The sequence below is a fragment of the Melanerpes formicivorus genome, unplaced genomic scaffold, assembly GCF_026170545.1.
Source record: "Melanerpes formicivorus ecotype bairdi unplaced genomic scaffold, bMelFor1.0.p_v2 SCAF_29, whole genome shotgun sequence".
Lineage (NCBI taxonomy): Eukaryota > Metazoa > Chordata > Aves > Piciformes > Picidae > Melanerpes > Melanerpes formicivorus.
This window is the reverse complement of record NW_027142381.1, coordinates 6,824,236-6,843,928: the sequence shown is the minus strand read 5'-3', so window position 1 is coordinate 6,843,928 and position 19,693 is coordinate 6,824,236. Positions and strand designations below refer to the sequence as shown.

The 19,693-nt window shown below is 43.2% G+C and overlaps 1 protein-coding gene across 1 annotated transcript; it reads right to left on the bottom strand.

The window, feature by feature from the left end:
• Positions 1–1,851: 1,851 nt before the first annotated feature.
• Positions 1,852–19,290, bottom strand: GDPD1 (glycerophosphodiester phosphodiesterase domain containing 1). The gene is made up of 10 exons (XM_068154805.1): positions 19,089–19,290; positions 15,659–15,701; positions 11,030–11,165; positions 10,314–10,359; positions 9,803–9,921; positions 8,677–8,766; positions 7,514–7,647; positions 6,737–6,796; positions 5,857–5,908; positions 1,852–5,262 (listed from the first exon to the last, which is right to left on the bottom strand). Exons 1-10 carry the CDS (start codon positions 19,222–19,224, stop codon positions 5,140–5,142), a joined length of 939 nt encoding a protein of 312 aa, XP_068010906.1. The 5' UTR covers positions 19,225–19,290; the 3' UTR covers positions 1,852–5,139.
• Positions 19,291–19,693: the final 403 nt, after the last annotated feature.

Sequence of the window (19,693 nt, the reverse complement as noted above, 5' to 3'; positions counted from 1 at the left end):
GTTTTACACAGAGAGAGTGATTGCCCATTGGAATGGGCTGCCTGAGGAGGTGGTGGAGTCACCATGCCTGGAGGTGTTCAGGAGGAGACTTGATAGGGTGCTTGGTGCCATGGTTTAGTTGATTAGGTGATGTTGGATGATAGATTGGACACGATGATCTTGAAGGTCTCTTCCAACCTGGTTTATTCTATTCTAGTTCCAACTCCCCTGCCATGGGCAGGGACACCTTCCACTAGACCAGGTTGCTCAAGGCCTTGAACACCTCCAGGGAAGGGACGTCCACGACCTCCCCAGGCAGTGTGTTCCAACCTCATCACCCTCACTGGAAAGATTCTCTAAGATCCAGTCTAAATCTGCCCTCCTCAAGCTTTCAATCTCAGGCTGGTCCCTCTGCTGTGATTATCTTACAAGCAGAGGTAACTAAGCACTTTCATTCCCTCCTTTCAATTCAGGTATGATACACAAAGCAGATAGCACACAACATCCTCCACAGCTGTGAACTCCTACAGGCTGTAATTAAACTAACGAGCCTGATTATAGGTCAGAGCTGATGTCTACAACCAGGCCACATGTTTTTGTCTGTGTTTTCAAATCCTCTAAGATTATAAATGTGCACAGAATAAAACAAACAAACAAACAAAGTCTTACAACCCTGCCAGAACTGGGCCATCAGGCTGGATAAACAACGTTTTCAACAAAAGATATGTCCTACAAGCAAAAAAAACACCAACAAACCCAAAAACCCAGCAGCTGGTATTTATTCAGGCCTGCATTACTGTGCTTAGGAATTAAGGATCATGATTTCTAAAAATACATGATCAGAGAGCAGCTCTGATGCAGCCAGCCATTTCTATCCTGCAGTGCAGAGCAAAGGCCACTGCTCTCACACTCACACAGCAGTACTTTGGAGCATGGCTGTGCAAAACCACAGCATATGTAACACTTCTCAAAATACTATTAAAGCAAGCAGCATTTTGAGCTCATTTCACCTTGGTTTTCATCCATACAGAGCTACAGAGTTCACCTTAAGTTAAAGGTGCCACAGTTCTAGACAAGTAAGCAGGATTTGCTGTTTACTTACACTGAATGGTGCTGATGACAAAAGCACACAGAACTGGCTCTTGGGACATGCTGTCAAGAGTTCAGACACTTGGGATCTGCTTGGAGGTGTCCCTGCTCATTGCAGGGGGCTTGGACAAGATGACCTTTGATGGTCCCTTCCAACCTGATGCAATCTCTGAATCTTCATCCATATTTCTCTCCCTGCCATTACTATACAAGACCCACCTACCCCTCACTGCAACAACACTGGAGTGCATCCATAGAAGGGCAATGAGGCTGGAGAAGGGTCTAGAGCACAAGACTTCTGAGGAGTGGCTTAGGGAACTGGAGTTGTTTAATCTGGAGGAGGCTCAGGAGAGACCTCCTCACTCTAACTCCCTGAAAGGTGGAGGTTGGTCTCTTTCCCCAGATAAGAAGTGACAGGATGAGAGGAAACTGCCTCATGTTGTGCCAGGGGAGGTTCAGATTGGACATACGGAAAACTTCTTCCCTGAGAGCATGGCACAGGCTGCCCAGGGAATTGAACATAGTTTTACTTGGAAATTCATCTGCATATGGAGAAGGCATGCTTAAATCTTCTGCAGGCTTCATTCAGCTGCATATAGCTGTAGACACCATTATTACTCAATCAGAAAACCAATCTCATTGCCCAGCACTTCTTAGAAGTTCAGAGTACATAAGACATCCCCTTCTTTTCAGCAACCACCAGCAAAAGCTCAATGTTTACCATCCTATAAAAACAACCACCTCAGAAAGGACACTTTTAGGCAAAGAACTGACAATTGAGTGTTTAGTTTCAGATCTTTTATGAGCAAAGATGTTTTAATGTGTCACATTTCAAGAGCATCCACCTTTCTTTACAAGAAAAGAAAAACCACTTCATAGATTTGGAGCTAGAGAGGTCCACAAGACTGCCTGCAAATTAAAAGTGCATGAAATACATGCATCATCCTTTATACACAGAATATCCTGCAACAGAGCTGAGAACACAGGAAGTGTTAAACAATATTTAAGAGTTAAAATTACCTGAAAAGAATCTCCCCTTGGAGAGAGAGATTAACTGAACATCCTCCTGGAGAGCTGTGCAAGTTCTCAACAAATGCTTTTCTGTACAAGTGGCTTAAAAATCACGCAGCAAGTTCTGCAATATTCAAAACAATGATTTGCTACAACAAACATTCTACAGTTACCTCAAGCCCATGTTATTTTGTTACAAACAGTTATCATGGCCTCAGCCCTGTGCACTGGTGCTTGGGTGCATGGCCTTATCCATGCAACATTATCTGTCTCAAGAGATCAAAGTTTAGCTCTGCTACTGAAGTCCAGGTGGGTGACTGAAAAAGCTCAGCGGCTTTCCCAGCAGTGACATTTCAGCAGCTTTTTGTCTCCCATGAAACCTGACTCGTTCAAATTTCAGATAAAAAGTGGCAAACTAATCAAAGAGAGGTGATGTATAAACAGCACAGTCAAAAGCTACATCAGATGTAGGAAGGTTTAGAAATGTGTGGAGCATCTTTGATGCTTTCAGCAGGGGGGTTGGACTCGTTCTCTGGAGGTCCCTTCCAACCCCTAACAATCTGTGTTCTGAAGGCAGAAGTTTCCAAAAGCACTGCTAAAAAGGAAAAAAAGATCAAAATTAAGTTAAAAGATTAAGGTGGTAATTTCAATAACCATTGTCATTCAGTATTGAATAAAGCAAAACACTTTTCTTTATGCAGTGATGAAGGAAACTTCACAGACAAACTAGGTCATCACATGTCCCTTGAGAGACCAAGTCCAGAAATCAGAACTGCTCCTTTAAGACTTAACTTTTCCTAATCTAAACCCCAGATTTAACATGTAAGTGTTATTGGGCAGTGTTCTCCAAAACCACAATTACATTTGCATCTTGAAGGTACATGTGTGAAATTTGATAGCAATTCAATTATCAGGATGGAAACCACACTGCACAAAAACTACCTGGAGCTGCACCCTGGCCAGCAAACCAAAACAAGAGAAAGGCTGGGAGGTGTTCATTTACCCTCTGAGCTGGGTGTTTCCTGTTGTAGAACTATTCTGTGTCAACCACACAGCAGGCAGAGCTATGGCTAGACTAATTATTAGCATTTCTCTGACCAGAAATAAGTGGTCTGAGAAGGCAACAAGAAGTTTAGCACATAGTAAAGCATTCCTTCATTTTTCCTATTAGCAGTCTGGAAATTACATTCTCTTCTCTTCCATTCAATGTGCAACAACCTTGATTAAGAGGAAACAGAAGCTACAGCCATCTTCACCAGGTAGATCTATAGAAGAACATCTTAACTCATCTGCCACCAGCAACACATGTTCACCTAAGCTGTAAATGCAGTAGTTTCTTCCACTTCATCCATGTAAAAATACTCTCAGAAGGGAATTATAATGCACAAATGAGGATCATCCAGCCAGCTGGACTTGACATTCTAACACTGACAGCCCACTGACAGACACAAGGAATAGCAAAGATGCTCCATGATTACACACATGGCACAGCAGCCAGTGGAGTGACACAAGAGCCCTTCCAAATCTCTGCTAGCCAGGGGGGAAAATGAATTACTTTCCAAGTTTCTGTAAGAGTGAGTGTACCTTGCAGCAAATACACTCTTGCATCTGGCTGCTGTATGCATTAAGATCCATGATTTTCACATGAAGTTCCTTAAAGTAGTAGATACCATCATTAAACAAGAGTTATGTTCCAGCACATCTGATGATCAGGTGACTGAGCTTTACACATTGGTGCATCATTACACTACAGCAATCAATTTCCTTCTGAAGACCCCTACCTGACAGCACCAGAACACACAGGCATGGCAGGCTCAAATCTGTTTGACAGACGTGTAATGCCTGTTCACAATGACAGAACAGCTTGGAAGCTTCCAGAAACACCTTCCCATCTATCCCCACTCCATCACACTGGGGGTTTCCTGGCTTTTGCCAGCAATTATTGCATGTCCATGCACGTACAACTTGGTGACTATTGAGTGTAGCTTTGTGGAGAGAGAAAAGACTAAAATGTACACATGTTCTAGACTGACATCTGCTCCTTTTTGCATCTAAAGCTGCTCTGGGTGAATTCACTTATTAGGAACATTTGAACTTACTCCTGAAACTCCTGACCAAAAGCTAGTCGTCTTTGGTCCCTCACCCTCAAAGCAACTTCCCATTCATCAAGCCAAACAAATGTCAGGACTCTAAATATGCAGAAGACTTCTAAAATATTGGTTTCCTTTGTGAAAAGGCTCTTTCCAAGTAAGTGTAATCTATAGTAAGTGTAATCATCTTTTCTGGAAAGCTAGCTACTGCCATGCCATGGCAGCCTGACAGGCAGATCAGACCCAGGGGCAAACCCAAACCCTTGCGGTGGAAATCACGTGTTAAATCCCGAACCTAGCTTAAATACTAGATCTAGACCTTGAGGGACAGGGCACAGTATTGCCATCACATCAGGAAAGGGTCTACATACAGCTGCAACTCAAACTCAACATTCTTATCAGTAAGAGTAATAAAGTAAATCTCTACTGAGTTAATTTTGGTAAAAAAAAGTGACTGCCTTTACTGCCTACACTTCACAGCCTAAGCTATCTGGCTAGCCACAGATTCTCCTTCCTATTTCTCCTGTGGGGTGTTCTCCATTTTCACCCTACAAGTTATCAGAAAGCTAAAAGCAATACACAAAATGTCTACTCTTTCAGAAACTCTTTAGCTTCTGCCCACTAGAACAGAGCTGCAGTAACTGCCATGTCCTGACATCTGCTCAGGAACGTTTGTGACAGGTCAAGCAACGCTTTTTATCTACAAGCATCCTGCCCAGCAACTTCCATCCTAGTCATCACTCTCTGTGAAGTGTGCTGGTGCTACATGAGCTATTTACAAATGTAAACTATGTCATTAAAGTTTTAAAATAAATAAGACAGCCTTTACATTAGGTAGTAGCAATCTGAGAAGGTAATAGGTCATCCAACTACATCTTCCAACCAGAATCAGTGTGTGCTGCTCAATTGTTTGTTAGACTTTTGTAATGGAGAAAATCCTTGGCTCAACCTGCCCAAGATTTCCCTGCCTTTATGCTGGATAATGGTGTAAAAACTCCTTCAGTTTTGTTGGATAGTCTGTCATCACTCCAGTTGCTCCCAGATCAAATGCTCTCTTGTACTCTTGTTCTTCATTCAGCACCCAAATATACACCTATCACATGGGACAGAAAGACAAATTATTACAGGAAATACTCACATTTAGAGAGGAAGAAAAAAAACACCCAACAAATAAAAAGTGCCACTTTTGACCTAAAAATTGTTTTGTGGAAGAGATGCTGCTGCATATATTTTAAATGGTAAATGATTGAAGTAGGATGGCAAAGAGACAAACAAATGTAGCCAGCTTCTTCCCTCCTGCCTTCCCAAAGGGCCTGTTTCCCAGTGGTGACTCCATTTTGTTATTCCAGACTTCAGATAATTCCAAAAATCAAAATATTTTGTGGAAAGTCCCAAACAGGTAGTTTAGCTGATTTTCATAGGCTTAGGTTTAGTGTGTGGGGGGGGGGGAACAAAAACCAAGCAAAAACCAAGCAAACAATCTTCAAGGGATTTAAGGATTCTAAGCACACAATTCTTCCTTTGTAACTACAGAACTGCAGAAGCTATTCCTCAGGAACCAAAAAGCAATTTATAGTCCCAGCAACACAGCAGAACATGCTGGGAAGAACATCATAAAGTGATGTTTGGCTGGTTCAGATTCTTCCTGGGTTAAAAACACGTTTCCTTTTGCTTTGCCACAGCGTACCTGAATGCCCCGAGCAGTGAGGTGGTCAAACAGCGCCTTCCGCATTAGCAGCCTGCACAAAGGAGAAAGATGTTGTTTAAGGATTTGAAGTACACAGGAAACTTTCAATGTCCTGCAATAAGTTTTCCACACAGCATTTAGATTCAAAATGTTTTCCACAAGTGACCAGAAACCTCATGATAGAAAATCCCTACTTCAAGCAGCTGAAGGCTGGTTAACACAGATCCGCTGCTTTAGCTGCTGATGGGTATTTGCAGCAGCTCTCCTGAAGATCGAACCCAGCAGAACCCTCACTCATCACACAGGTACCTTGCACCACATCAGACAAATCAATCCCTCAGCTTTCAGAAGAGATTTTTATCCTTCACACCAGAAGACATCAAAATTCTATTGGCCACTCAAGAAATCAAATTCACAAGCGTCAGACACAGAAGCAAGAGCCCCGAGAGACTCGTTGCAAGCACATTCGACCTCTGAAAGCACACAGCTGAGTCTCCTCTGAAGCACAGATATTAACATGCAAAGTGCTCCACGAAGTCTGCATCTCCTCTGACAACACCATCAGTCACAACCCCATGAAATATGGAAGCTGCATTCTGATTGCTTGCATGCTCATTAGCTGAGACCATTTAATGACAGAACTAACATGAAAGAACGCTCACTGCTGCAGGATGTTTCAGTGCAGGAAAACTAAAAGCATACAGGAACACCCAGGTAAGATTTCACTGAGATTTATGCTGCACTGACAAAGAGAGCTGGAAGACACTAAGAAAGAAAAAGCCAAAGCAGAAGTAACATGTAGCTACAGCAGTAACTAGTTGGCTCAAGCAGTTGAGACTGGCAACAGGTAAACAAAGATTTAATCAGATGAATATCTTACGTGTCAGCTAGCCAGATGATAAATTTCTGGCTTCTTGTCATCTTATGTGGTTCTTTTAGCCTGTTGAGGAAGAAGAAACAAAACAAACAAACAAAATTACCAGAGCACAGATTAAAATACTGTTTGAGATGTTCCTGCAAAAGGAACATGGAGAATTAAATCTTGCAGGTTCTCAAATTGGAGCAGCAATTTCATTGCCAGACAGCGACTTAAAATTGGGTTACACAAGAGAATTGTGCTACATTTAAGAGAAACAGCAGAGACTGGCTTTCAGCAGCACTCTGAATAAAGGATGAGAAATAAAGAGCATGTGAAATCTTGTATCTGGCCTACTGACTGGCTTCTTGGCCTTAAGGAGACTAATTTGGTCTCAAGAACGAGGGTGAAAAGGGCGAGAATTAGTTATGTGTACACATCACTTCATCTAGGCAGCATCAGCAGCTGCACGAAGGCAGTATTTACAGGGGATGCTGTCAACACTAACACCAAGTACCTCAGAGCTGGCTAGGGACAGGTTAAACACAGAAGCAGAAGACTTGCATGGCTTTCTCTTAGGAATATACAGAAGTCCTGAAACTAACAAAACAGCATCCTCAGCCTGAGGACACTGAGCAACCAATGCTCAAGCTGGCACTATCTGCCTGCCTGGATGCATTCCTATCTGGCCTGCCCTGGGTAATCTTGCTCTGGCTTAGGGGCTGGACTTGATCTCTGGAGGTCCTTCCCAATGCTTTGCTATCATTTCAGTGCAGCACCCCCCAAAGAAGTCCAACTCACTTGAGGATGATTGAAGGCATGGGGATTTCCAAGAATTCTTCCTTGAAAGGAATGAATGGCAGCAGACCAGTGTAGAAGAGGCCAAGAAGCAGAAGGACACGTTGCAAACAGAAGATGATGGGAATGTCAGCATTCTGCAGGAACCAGGAAAGAAAGACCCTAGATTAACTTGGTACATTGTTGTGCCTGTTGCAATTGTGCTCAGCACTGCATGTTTAAAGCTTAATACTTGCATCTAAAGATTAGGCTGCCAACTGTGTTGTGTTATGGTGTGCCTGCCACTAGATTTAAATTACTGGTAGCTTGGAATCCAGGCCAAAGTGTGCCACAATGTGAAGGAAATTGGGACCTGAAAATGTAAAAGTTCCACTGGGTGCAATGCTGATTTTATTTTCTGCCTTCATCACTGTTCCAGACTATGCAGCATTTTCTCCCAGACTAATATCACCACAAAGAACAAGTTGTGCTTTAGCAGAGGACTTGTTAAACTCTGGTGTCACATCAACTCACTTCACAGCACATTTTCAAAGACACTGGTTCATGATCCCAAAGATTTGGGCACTGATGCTATGAGAACAAACAAATCTAACTGCTGTTCAGGTAGGAAATGGTGTTTTGTCCTGCACAGTTAGATGAGAACAGTAACTGTACCCTCACATAGATCAGTTTCACTTAGGTGCATGATTCTCTTCAACTAAGCACAATTTTCATTCCTAATTTCACAATTCCTCAGTACAAAGAGGAACAGAACCTACAGCTGTAAATCAGCTTTGTATCCATGTAACTGTGTGCCAGCTAGGAGCCACATCCATTATTTTCACAGAAAGAAACAGACCATCCTTCCAAAAATTGCTTTTGCACCAGATGAATGATGCACAAAACAGGCTCTAAGAGTTCCTGGCATAAAATACCAACAGGCTTTATCTTATAGAATAAGAATAAACAAGACCCAGCTTAACTCCTTGAGCATTTCATTGCAGGGTATTATGGGTGATAACTGTGCTTGACTTACTGTAACAGTATAGCAAGCAGAAAAGTTTCTCAGCACATCCAGAAGCCTGGCAAAGCTGGCTAGATCTTGATTTACAGGATACTTTTCTGTACATTCTGGCACCACACAGTGACAAGCAGGCAAGAACAAAGTTCAGCTGGACCGTTCTTACCTCCTTGAAACACTTGGATACAATCTCGTAATTGGCATTCCCCCACACTGTCAAATGCTCTCGCTTGTACTGACTCACCAGCTCTGAAACCTGCAATAGAAAACCAGCAGAACACTAACATGGAGTCATTGAAAACTATGTGCAGAGTTTAACTGAAATTCTACTTGCTCTTCTCAACTACAGTGAGTTACTGCACAAAACGATCGTTCTTCTGTAAGATGATCCAAGGGCTGGAACACCTCTGCGATGACGACAGGCTGAGGGAGCTGGGATTGTTCAGCCTAGAAAAGACTCTGGGGGGACCTTAGAGCTGCCTTTCAATACCTGAAGGGATGCTACAGGAAGGCTGCAGAGGGACTTTTCATAAGGGTGTCTAGCAACAGGACAAGGGGGAACGGTTTTAAGCTGAGGGAGAGTAGGTTTAAACTGCATCTTTGGAAGAAGTTCTTCAGCATGAGGGTGGTGAGACTCTGGAACAGGTTGCCCAGGGAGCCTCCCTGGAGGTGTTCAAGGCCATGCTGGATGAGGCCTTGAGCATCCAAGTCTAGCTGAGAGGTGTCCCTGCTCATGCTGGGGAGGTTGGAGTAGATGATCGCCAAGCTCCCTTCATAAGCCATTCTACGACTCTGTGCACTCTCCCATCTGAAGCTGATTGTGCTGCTTTAGAAAGAAACAGATACCCAAGTCAACAGGCAAGAGGTATAATGGTCCTGCCTCTTAAAAAACTGGAGAGTTTAAGAAAAATAGTATCTGATGAGAAGCAGATTTCCTTTTCTGTGATGAGCACTCCTCTTTACACTGACATTGTCTCTATGCTGCTTTGGCAAGCAACAGTCCATAAGATCATTCAATGTACAAACCAAACATCTCCGGGGTGCAGCATCAGTTCCATGCCAAGACAAAGGGTCAGGAGAGAGCTGTTTGCTGAATGACTTGCACAAGATCTCTTCTCTGTCTTGTGTATTACCTCAGAGACAGAGCAAGATCTAGCATGTGAAGCATGAAGCAGTGCAAGAATGAAGACTTCAGTGTCAGAGGCTGCTAGGAACGCCAAGGAACATTTCTTTATGAATTTCAACCTCATTACACCTCATTCAGTCTCAGCTCAGTGTAGATGTTCATGTACCTTTCTGATCAGCACGTTGTTGTTCACTTTGATGTCAATGTTGACAGGAGTTTGTGGAAAGGCCTCAAACACCTCTTTCAGGAGTGGAATACGCTTGTCCTTTCCCTCACAGTGACACTCTGGGGGGAAGTAAGAACAGTGACACTTCTGAGACCATTTTTAATGCACCACAGATAAAAGCTGAGATGTCAGAGCACTTGTTTTCTTAGACCTAAAAATAATACATAGCTCCTACAGGTAGCAAATTTTAAAACAAAAAACACCCAACTTGGCTTCACTCAGGTGGTTGTAATTAATTATGACAAGCTCACTGGCATAATGAAAATGCCCCTGGGCATACTGCACATTTAGTTTTGAATTTCATGAATTCAGACATTATTTAGTAACTGTAGGAGTGCAGGCAAAGTTAAAATCCTGAAATAGCAAACATGGATTCAGTTACCACACAAAGACAGTGAGATTAATATGGAATGAGACCAGCCAATTGAAACAGCAAGAGACAGAGCCTCACCTTTCTGAAATGTGACATCCAACCTGCACAGATATGGTGGAAGCTCCTTAAAGACAAAGGGAAATGGGCCACTCAGTGTCATGCAAGGATGCAAACATGGCTTTTCTCAAAAGAGTAAATTTTAATTTGTAAGATGAATTCACAAGTTAGCTTTAAAGACAAAAAAAAACCCACCCCACCAACAGCAAAACCACATGGATTTTTAATATGGTCTGGCCCACAAAGTGATTCAGAAGCACTGCATTCATTCTCACTTGAACTATTTGGTACTCTTAGACTTGTGTTACCTGCAGCTGCATAAAGCAAAACATTTAGAGGAACTTGTCTGAAAATCAGAGGGGAAAGACAGTCCTGTAAGCCAGGACTGTCAATGTAGGTGGGATTCACCTACCAGTTTTCCCACTAAAAGGCTGGTTGTATGAGAAGGAGCTTGCTGACTAAGCTTCCTTTGTCATCAGCATAGCAAAACAGGCCCACCTCCAGAGAGGTGTTCACCTACCCTACTCCTGGAGGGAGTTAATCACCCCCTGGAAGGGTGCTGGGTTTCCTCTCTTAACTACACTATGAGTCTAGTCAGCCATTTCAAAAAAGTCAAGCAAGATGAATTTGGGTCCCCAAACAAATCTGGATACCAGACATGGACACAACCTTCCTGGCCACTCCACAAACGCCTCTTTTAAACATCACCCAGCATTAACATCTATCTTTCAACTTACAGAGTATTTGAGGTCTGATATGTTGACATCAACTCCTGTTGATCTCTTCAGGTTCTCATCATGGGACACAACCACTTGCTCATCTTTTGTCAGGTGACAATCCAGCTCCAGCATGTCTGTTCCTAAATTAACCGCGCTGGAAGTGAAGAAATCTTCCTTGAACAACACCGGAACAAGCCCAACACGTGCTATTGCATTAAACTAATCCCACTGGAAGTACTTCAGATGCTTTCTGATGCAATGAATCCTCACAGCCTTGCTGCAAAGCAAGAAGCAAGCAACTCTGCTGCAGCAGGAAAGCTGATGCAAGAATAAACAAGGTATTATGAATCAGAGATGGAATTTGAACTCAAGAGCTTTGGCTCTGTCTTCCATGGAAATGAAGTAGCCTACCTGTCAATTGCAGCTACCTCCAAGGATTGACAAACCCACTTCTAAAGCATTGACTTTTGAGTGTGATGTTTATTAATACCAGAACATTTACCACTGGAAGAAGTGAGCTCTTTTACCAATCCATTTTGTGGTAAACAAGCATCGAATGCCAGGGGTGTGAAAGCCTTTTTTCACTTGATTTCAGGTAATCAGCAATGGATGGACCAGGCAATTAGCAACGGGGCATTGAGACTTCTGGCTGGCAAAACAACATTAAACAAAACAAACCTTGTTTTTAAATGAAAAAGTTTTACTTTCAAACTCACAACCAACTGCCACCCCCCCCACAACCAACCACTGCAACCACAACATCAGCCAGCTGCCCCAGCCATCATCCCCAGCGCCACCAACCATCACAACACAAGCAACAACAACCAAAAACCCCCAAACCAAACAAAACCCATTTCTGTTCCAATCTAGTGCTTTGAAAAGTTCTAATCCAAGCCCCAAACCACTCTATAGAAGCTTAGCTCACAGGAGGAGGAGTAAGGAGAGCAGAAAGTAGCAATGATATTGATGAAAAGTAAGTACAAGAAATGTCACACAGGAAGAGAAAACCACAAGTTTTCCTCCAACAAGAAGTGAATTACTCATTTCAGTAGAGAAGATATCCTGAAGGTACCATCCCAGCAGAAGCTGGGTTGTTCTTTTTGCCCACCTATGAAGACAGCTAGAACAGCTGTCTGTGCTATACAGGACCCCAAGCTCTGTGACAGCTCTTCCTTAAGGAAAGGACTTTACTGACTGCTGAGGAACAGACAGGCCATAAACATTCACAAATCAGAACATACTCCTCTGAGTGTTTAACACAATTTCTGGTACAGCTGGGATAATGGTCAAGAAGAGGGCTGTCAAATTAAAACCAATTTGTTAACTGTCTTCCAGTGCCACTAATTAAGAATTAGGAGAGGAACAAAATCCTATTACATGTGGAAGATATACAGCCTGCTTTGTGTAATTTTTCCTCCTGAGGCAAAGCATCACCAAATAGGCTGTGGGAGATTTGCCCACTCTGTAGAAGCTGCTCCCACCCAGCACCACATTAGGATCATTTAACCACCAAAATTTATCAGAAATAATACTGCTTGAGACATTCAGGACTGATGCTGCATGGAAAAAAAAAAGGAGAAGAACAACTTTCCTTGTTAGCAAATTGAGAATTTGCCAGGCTCTTGCTAGCAGCTTGCTGCTAAATAAGCTTCCTTAAAGTGCTGAGGGTTTTTTTTTCAGCTGGAAAGCAGTTTGTTCTGCAGCTCTGTAACAACACATCAAATCTGCATTGCTCCAGAGAAGAGTCCAGATTCAGAAGAACGTGTGGGATTCAAATCCAACCACTCCAGAGCTCAAGCTGTGAAGCAGGCTCACATTTGCAAGTCAAGGTGAGAGAGCTCTTTGCTGTGTTTTAATTCCAAACGTTTTCAAGTAAAAGGACACACCAGGAAATGCAGAAGAAAAGCCTTACCTTGGAAACTAAATTCCAAGGTCTGGTGGAGCACAATGGATAGCGTTTACAAATTCGACCACCTACTTCTATTGCTGTAATTACAGCTTCTAAAGCTCTCTTTGTCTACGCCAAATATGTTCATAAAGGAAAAGGAAGTGCAATGAGAAACTATCTGGAGAGTTTACTCAGCAGCTTCCTGTCAAAACAATGCTAAAGTGCAGGGCTGTATTAGGGACAATCAAAGTGGCAATTAAATCCTCAGGACGTCGTTTATGTCAGACGCCCAGACAATTTAAGACACTACAAATGTCTCTTTCAGCCTAGACTCAGCTACTTTAAAATGTCAAACCACCACAGAAGCATTTGCAGCCCCCTGAAAACATCAAATATTTTATCATGCAAAATCAAAACCTGCTGGCTTTGGTGTAAAAAAAACCCTGTGATTGCTTTCCAGAATACCTGCAAGTCAAGCATGGTTTAGTGATCATGAGGGGTTGGGTGACAGGTTGGACTTGATGATCTTTGAGGTCTCTTCCAACCTTATTGATTCTATGATTCTAACACAGAACTTGGAGTCACCAATGAGGCTTCACTTCCCCATACATTTTCTCCCTGTAATTATTTCTTCATTATCATGCAACAGTATTTAGTATTCTCCAATCACTGTTAAAATGTAAACAGTGTAAACAAAAATATCTCCTTGTCAATACTCAGGTTACTGTCAACAAGGCAAAAGCAGGGGGCAGGTCTTAGCTGCAGGTGAGCGTTCTCTTTTAGATGCAACTCCATCCCGGGTCAAATCCAGCTGCCTGTCCCAACCTGCAGGAGCAGCTCCTGCAGGCACACCCTATTTGGCTTCCTGCAAACTTTGATGGATTATAAATCCATTAGTTCATATCAGCTGTTTCAGCCAATCCAGATCATTTCTCTTCGTGCAGATCACCAATTTCCTACCCAGTTCCTTTTGCTATCTTACCAGCAGAGATGGGAATGAGCAGATGGCAACAGACAAAGACTTTACCCCTTCATGGAGGAAGACAGAAGACATTCTAGTGCCTAATGCAGGGTAATTGCTCTAGCTGCTTTCTGCAGCAGTAATAGATCTTTATTATTGTTCAACCACAAAAATCTCCAAGCAAGTAACTGAACTATTGGCAGTTGTGAGGAGCTCATAAAGTGGACTTCAACACATTTGTTACACTATGGTTGTGAAACAAAATGGTCAAAAGAGTCAGAGTAATGTCTGTGTTATCACAGAACATTACATGACTCCTAGCACAGACCTTAGTGTAAGTACATCTTACTTCTGGGAATGAAAATAGAATGGACTATCACAGAATGACAGGGGTTGGAAGGGACCTCTGGAGATTGAGTCTGCCCCTGCTCTCAAGGCCGCATCACCTAGGAAAATCACACAGGAGCATATCCAGGCAGTTTTGGAATGTCTTCAGAGATGGAGCCTCCACCACCTCTCTGGGCAGGCTGTTCCAGGGCTTTGTCACCCCTAAACTGAAGAAGTTGTTCCTCATGTTTAGATGGAACTTCTTTTGGTCAAGATTGTGTTTCTGTTACAATGTAACTTGCTTTGAAAGAACCTTATGTATATATATAAAAAAATCAGTATGATAATGAATCAAAATTGGTTACAAGAGAAAAAAAACCAGGAAAGCACTTTGGAGCAAGTGTGGTAGCAGGCTTGAAAAAAACAAGCAGGCCAGCAGGGGGGAAAAAAAAAGCAAACCACCAAACTCTGCTAAGCTTCCATGGAGATAGAAAATACTGCAGTACTTTCAATAGCACTGTTGGCACTCCTCACTCTGCAAGGAAATGTGCAAACTGATGAGGCTGCTGAGCACAGAGCAAAGTGAAAAACACCCAAACAAACCAAAGAGAAGCCTGCACAATTTGGTCACTTCTCATTGGCAGCTGGAGTTTTAGATAGCCACCTTTCTCAAATGGCTTTGAGAACCTTCTTGGAATTCACTACTTATATACTTGGAAGCCTTAAGAAGTTTTCCAGTAGCAACTCTATTTAAATCCCTGGGTCAGAGGGTTTCACACATTATGCCAATGAAATACAGGTATGAAGGGGAAAAAGTGTGTTACAACTTTTAACAGCTTTACAGATGGTGTGTTAAAAGTTAGTTAACATTTGGATTTCAGCCACAATAATTCTAGAAGGCAAATTATTACATGTTCTATATAGTTATGAAAAATAGCTTTACATGATAAATAAAATCAATAAATACTCTCCATTAAAAATAGAAGCAGTATTTGTTCATGTTTTATTAGCCAGCACAGGAAGAACCAGGCCTTGGGAGTTTTACTTGCAGTAAGCTCTGGTTTACTTCCAATTTACCATGTCAGTGTGCAGAAATCATGGTTTGGGGTATCCCAATACCTTCTGGCTTAACTGGAATGATGTTTGTCTATGGAAGTCACCTACAGGAAAGATGGCCTTCAGAAGTAGGACACTGTACCCCAAACAACTGATGAAAGTCACAGAATGGTTTAGGTTGGAAGGGACTTTAAACATTATCTAGTTCCAAATTCCCTGCCATACACAGGGACATCTCCTACCAGATCAGGCTGCTCAAGGACCTACCCAACCTGGCTTTAAATACTTCCAGGGTTGGAACTTCCCCAACTTCTCTGGTCTAATCTTTCTTGTCCTATCTTTCTTGATGGCTTCATTCACTATAGACAACAAGAACACCGCTAATTGAGGCATGATTGGTTGCATTTGTACTCACTGGTGAAAGGCTGCCATCGTGTTCTCCAGGTTCTCTCCAGCACCTGCAAAAATAACAGAAGCTCAAACATATACCAAACCCTTTTCCTCCCCTCAATCCCAGCAAAAATCATCATAAAGATTTATAAATGTACATATTTTGAGGATTTATGTGGAGGAATGAACATGAAGCTAGAGAGAGAAAACCCTGCTGCTGCCAGCCAGCTCTGGAGACTCAAGAGACAGGACTTTCACTCCCAAAGTATAACAGCTGGAAAAACAAACCAACAACTGTTATCTTGGATTTGTATAACACTTTGAATATACAAAACAAACTGTTTGTTTTACCAGAAGTCAGACCTCCTGCTTGCCCTTAAAGGTGTTGTATTTGGCTATGACAATAAACTTTTTGTAAGTACTGTTCCTGTGGAGTGTATTTCAGAGTTAGTGGGAGGAGTAACAAGAAGAAAGGGGGAAAAGAGGAGGAAAAGCACCCAAGACTCTCTAAAGCTGCTGTTCCCTAAATGCATAAGCAATTTGATGCTCAAAGAGAGCTCAGCCTCATTTCTCAGTGCAAGGCAATTTCTGAAACAGCACAAATCTGTCAATAAATGTTTATGCTGCTGGCAAAGGGAGGTCTGCTACACAAGGAATGAAATATATCAACTCCAGTTATGAAATGAAAGGACAAGCAAATGAAATTCTCTCTTAGGGAGGAGTAAACTCTGTAACTCTTCAAGCATCACTCTTCTACATAAAAATCTTGGAAAATCAGCATGGTTAGGGACTGGAAACAGGCAGAAAGCAGGCAGTATTATATACTGAAACCCAAAATCACTTCAGGAAGATACATGCAGGGATGAGGACATTTATGCAAATTTTAACTACTCTGACAAGTATGGATGACAGACTTTGTAAACACCAATTACAAAATCTCCAATTAAGGTCTTGCCTATTAACAAAGTCTCACCAGCACGCACTGACCTAAGCCTGTCTTCAGTTAGTTACTGAAAGCAAGGCAACTCTATGCACACACAACCTGTGACTTCAAATTGGTGTTATCAGGTAAGTCTAGTCTTTTGGTGAACTAACTCAGAATCACAATACCAAAATCTGCATGTTTTAACCCAAACCAATATGGTAACTCCATGGGGCAGCTTCTGTGATCAGAGATTCACCAATATTTCATGGAATGAAAACGTTCGCCAATATGTTGTGGAATTTGATTGCAGAACTGGGAATAGGCTGAGAGGCAAAAGTGCACATGAGATAAAGAAGATGATGAGAATTTCATCCTGTACTTCTAATAATTATCTATCAGATAGGAAAAACAGCCACAGGACCTGGATGACTAGTTAAAAGTTAACTGCAATAAAAATTGAGGGGTTAGATAACTTATCGACTGCGACAATACAGCCCAGATATCCTGAACAATAAGGGGTGAAAAACCTGAATCAGCCTTCTATTTGTGAACAAAGCAGCAGTATCTTAACACACCTGGGCAGAAAGTCTCAAAACCAAGACTGTGAGTGAATGATCTAACAAGTCCCAGGTTAGGTATGGCAAGTTGAACCAAGTCGGTAACAAAATGCTTGACCTGGGTTTTGGGGAAATGAGCTGAAACATGAATCCCAAACCAGCAAAGTGGCTTTCACAAACTACACCCAGAAGTGACCGATTTCAAAATGACACTGGAATAAAGAAGTAATTCAGGAATGGTTCCACTGGTGAATTACAGGCTGAGAGGAGAAAATTTTTGCATAAAGAAAGATGTGAAATCAGAATGCATAGCCTTAAAAAATGACACATAAAAGGCTTCATCCCAGCGAGAAAAAAGGCAAACAAGTGTTATCTTGATCTCCAAAGTTAATAGGAGTAATGCAATAGGAAACCTGACACTGAGTCTAAAGCTACAGGATGACTAAAGCCTGAGGAAGATTTAACTCCCACAGGAATTTAAGTTACAAGGTAAATATTACAGGGAGTAAAGAGCAAGTGATCTTCTGTCTCATAACACCCAGTGAGCAAAGAGCTTTTGAGATGATATTTAAGTGTTGTACTTCTACTGTAGGTGCATTTCACGGTATACCTGTGGTCCCCAGAACAATTCAAAGACCAGAGACTTTCATCTCCTAATGAATAATCCTCCCATTGTTGCTCCAATGGTGCTTACTGAGACTGGCCAAACACTTGCATTCTAGGCTTAGGGCTTTAATCTTCACTAAGTTCATTGCAAAGAAGTGAGAACAAAGAAGATTAAGGAGATCATACCAAGTTCCAACAAAGTCATCTGCAAGTTTCTAAGAGCTCCTAAATTAACTAACAAACAGGTAACAAGCAAAATTAAGAAGCTTTGTTTGTGGAATGAAAATACATACCTACAGGGAAACAGCCAACATACACATTCCAAAGCACTTTATGCTATACCTAAGACTACAAAAAACCCCACATACCTGTATGTAAGAAATGCATGTAACCAGGTCTGTAAGATGTCAGCTCTAGCTTTGGTATTTTAACAGTTCAAGGCAGTAGCAGTGGCTAGAACTGTGGTTAAACTGCATAAACTGTCCTAACTCAGCAGGCAAAATATTTACTAGAAATGTGACTATTTGCACAAACTGAAGGAAGAAGCAGGGAAAAGCACAGAACTCATCTTCATATTAGGGGGAAATACAATCTGATGTATTTTTTCCCTCCCAATGCTTTGAAAGAAAGCTTTGAAAACATCTTCTTGTTATTTCAGATAGGAGCAACCAGCCCACCCATAAGGCCTTAGCATGAAGTGCATGGAGGGGACCAGCTTCTCAAACTGGGATGGGTTTTACCAGGGCAGTGAACCATTAATGGTCTTTAACAGCAAAAGGAGCAAGCAGAGAGTCACAGGAAACTGCTTTTCTTCTGAAACCAAAGAGCAAACAGGCAGTTGGAGGCAAAAGGACTGATTTTTTTGGTACCTGCTCTAAGACAGTCAACAGCCCCTCTCATTAGGAAGGGAAAGATCCCCAAATAGAATCAGTAAGAAGGGGAAAATATATATATATAGGTTTTGAGAGGGAAACCATCACGACCCGTCTAAAACAAGCCGATTTCGGCTGACGCGTTTTGAGTTGGGAGATTAATTCAGCTTTGAAATCAAGCACTGGTCAGCAGGTGGCACCTAAAATTAGGTTGCGGGAGGAAGGTTTAGAGGGAGCCCGCTGCGAGCGACTGGCCCCGCAAAGCAGCCCCTCAGCACCCTCCCGACGGGGCTCCAGCAGCTCCTGCCCGGACAAGGAGTCAGGGAGGGAAGCGTCCCGAGGAAGCGGGGAGGCATGGTCCCCGGGAGAGTCCCTCAGAGCCGGGAGCCTGCAGCCCTCGGGGAGCTGAGGGCAGTCTTGGCTGGGGGGAAGGAGGGAAGCGGCACCCCCAAGGGCGCGGCAGGCAGGGTCCCCTTCCTCCATCCCTTCACTCACCGCCGCGGTGGGAGATGTGCCGGCATCGGAAGCGCTGCCGCTTGGGCCGGTGGAGCAGTCCCGGACACTTGAGGAAAAACGCAGAGGTGAGGACATATCCGCCCAGCGTGGAGAGCAGGTACAGCGTCGCCGACATCCTGCGCTTCTCGCCGGCTAACCCCGCGGTCCCCGCCCGGCCTCTCCCGTTCTGCCCTGTCCCACCCCTCGCCCGGCTCGGCCCGGCCCGCAGCCGGCTCCCAGCGAAGCGGCGTCGCTGCGGGAGCCGCTGCCACTGCAGCCGCGCAGCCGCACCGCCTCCCCTCCACCCCCGGGCGGGGGACTGCGCAGGCGCGGGGGGACCCCCGCCCTTCCCGCCAAGGGCTCGGCGTGAGGCGGACTCCCCTCGGAGGCGCTGGGTCCCCTCCGCCCTCCCTTCTGCAGGGCTGTCACTTTTGGAAAGTAGTTAATAAACGCTGCGAGCGATTTCCAATTACACGCTTTAATTTCCCATTTCGCTTTCCCCAGCGCCGGTGGCACAGCCGCATCTCTCACCAACTGTTCTCTGTAGTGCATTTCATTTTATTGACTGCGCTGGGGAATCTCTTAAGTGCTCAGTAAATCTAAAT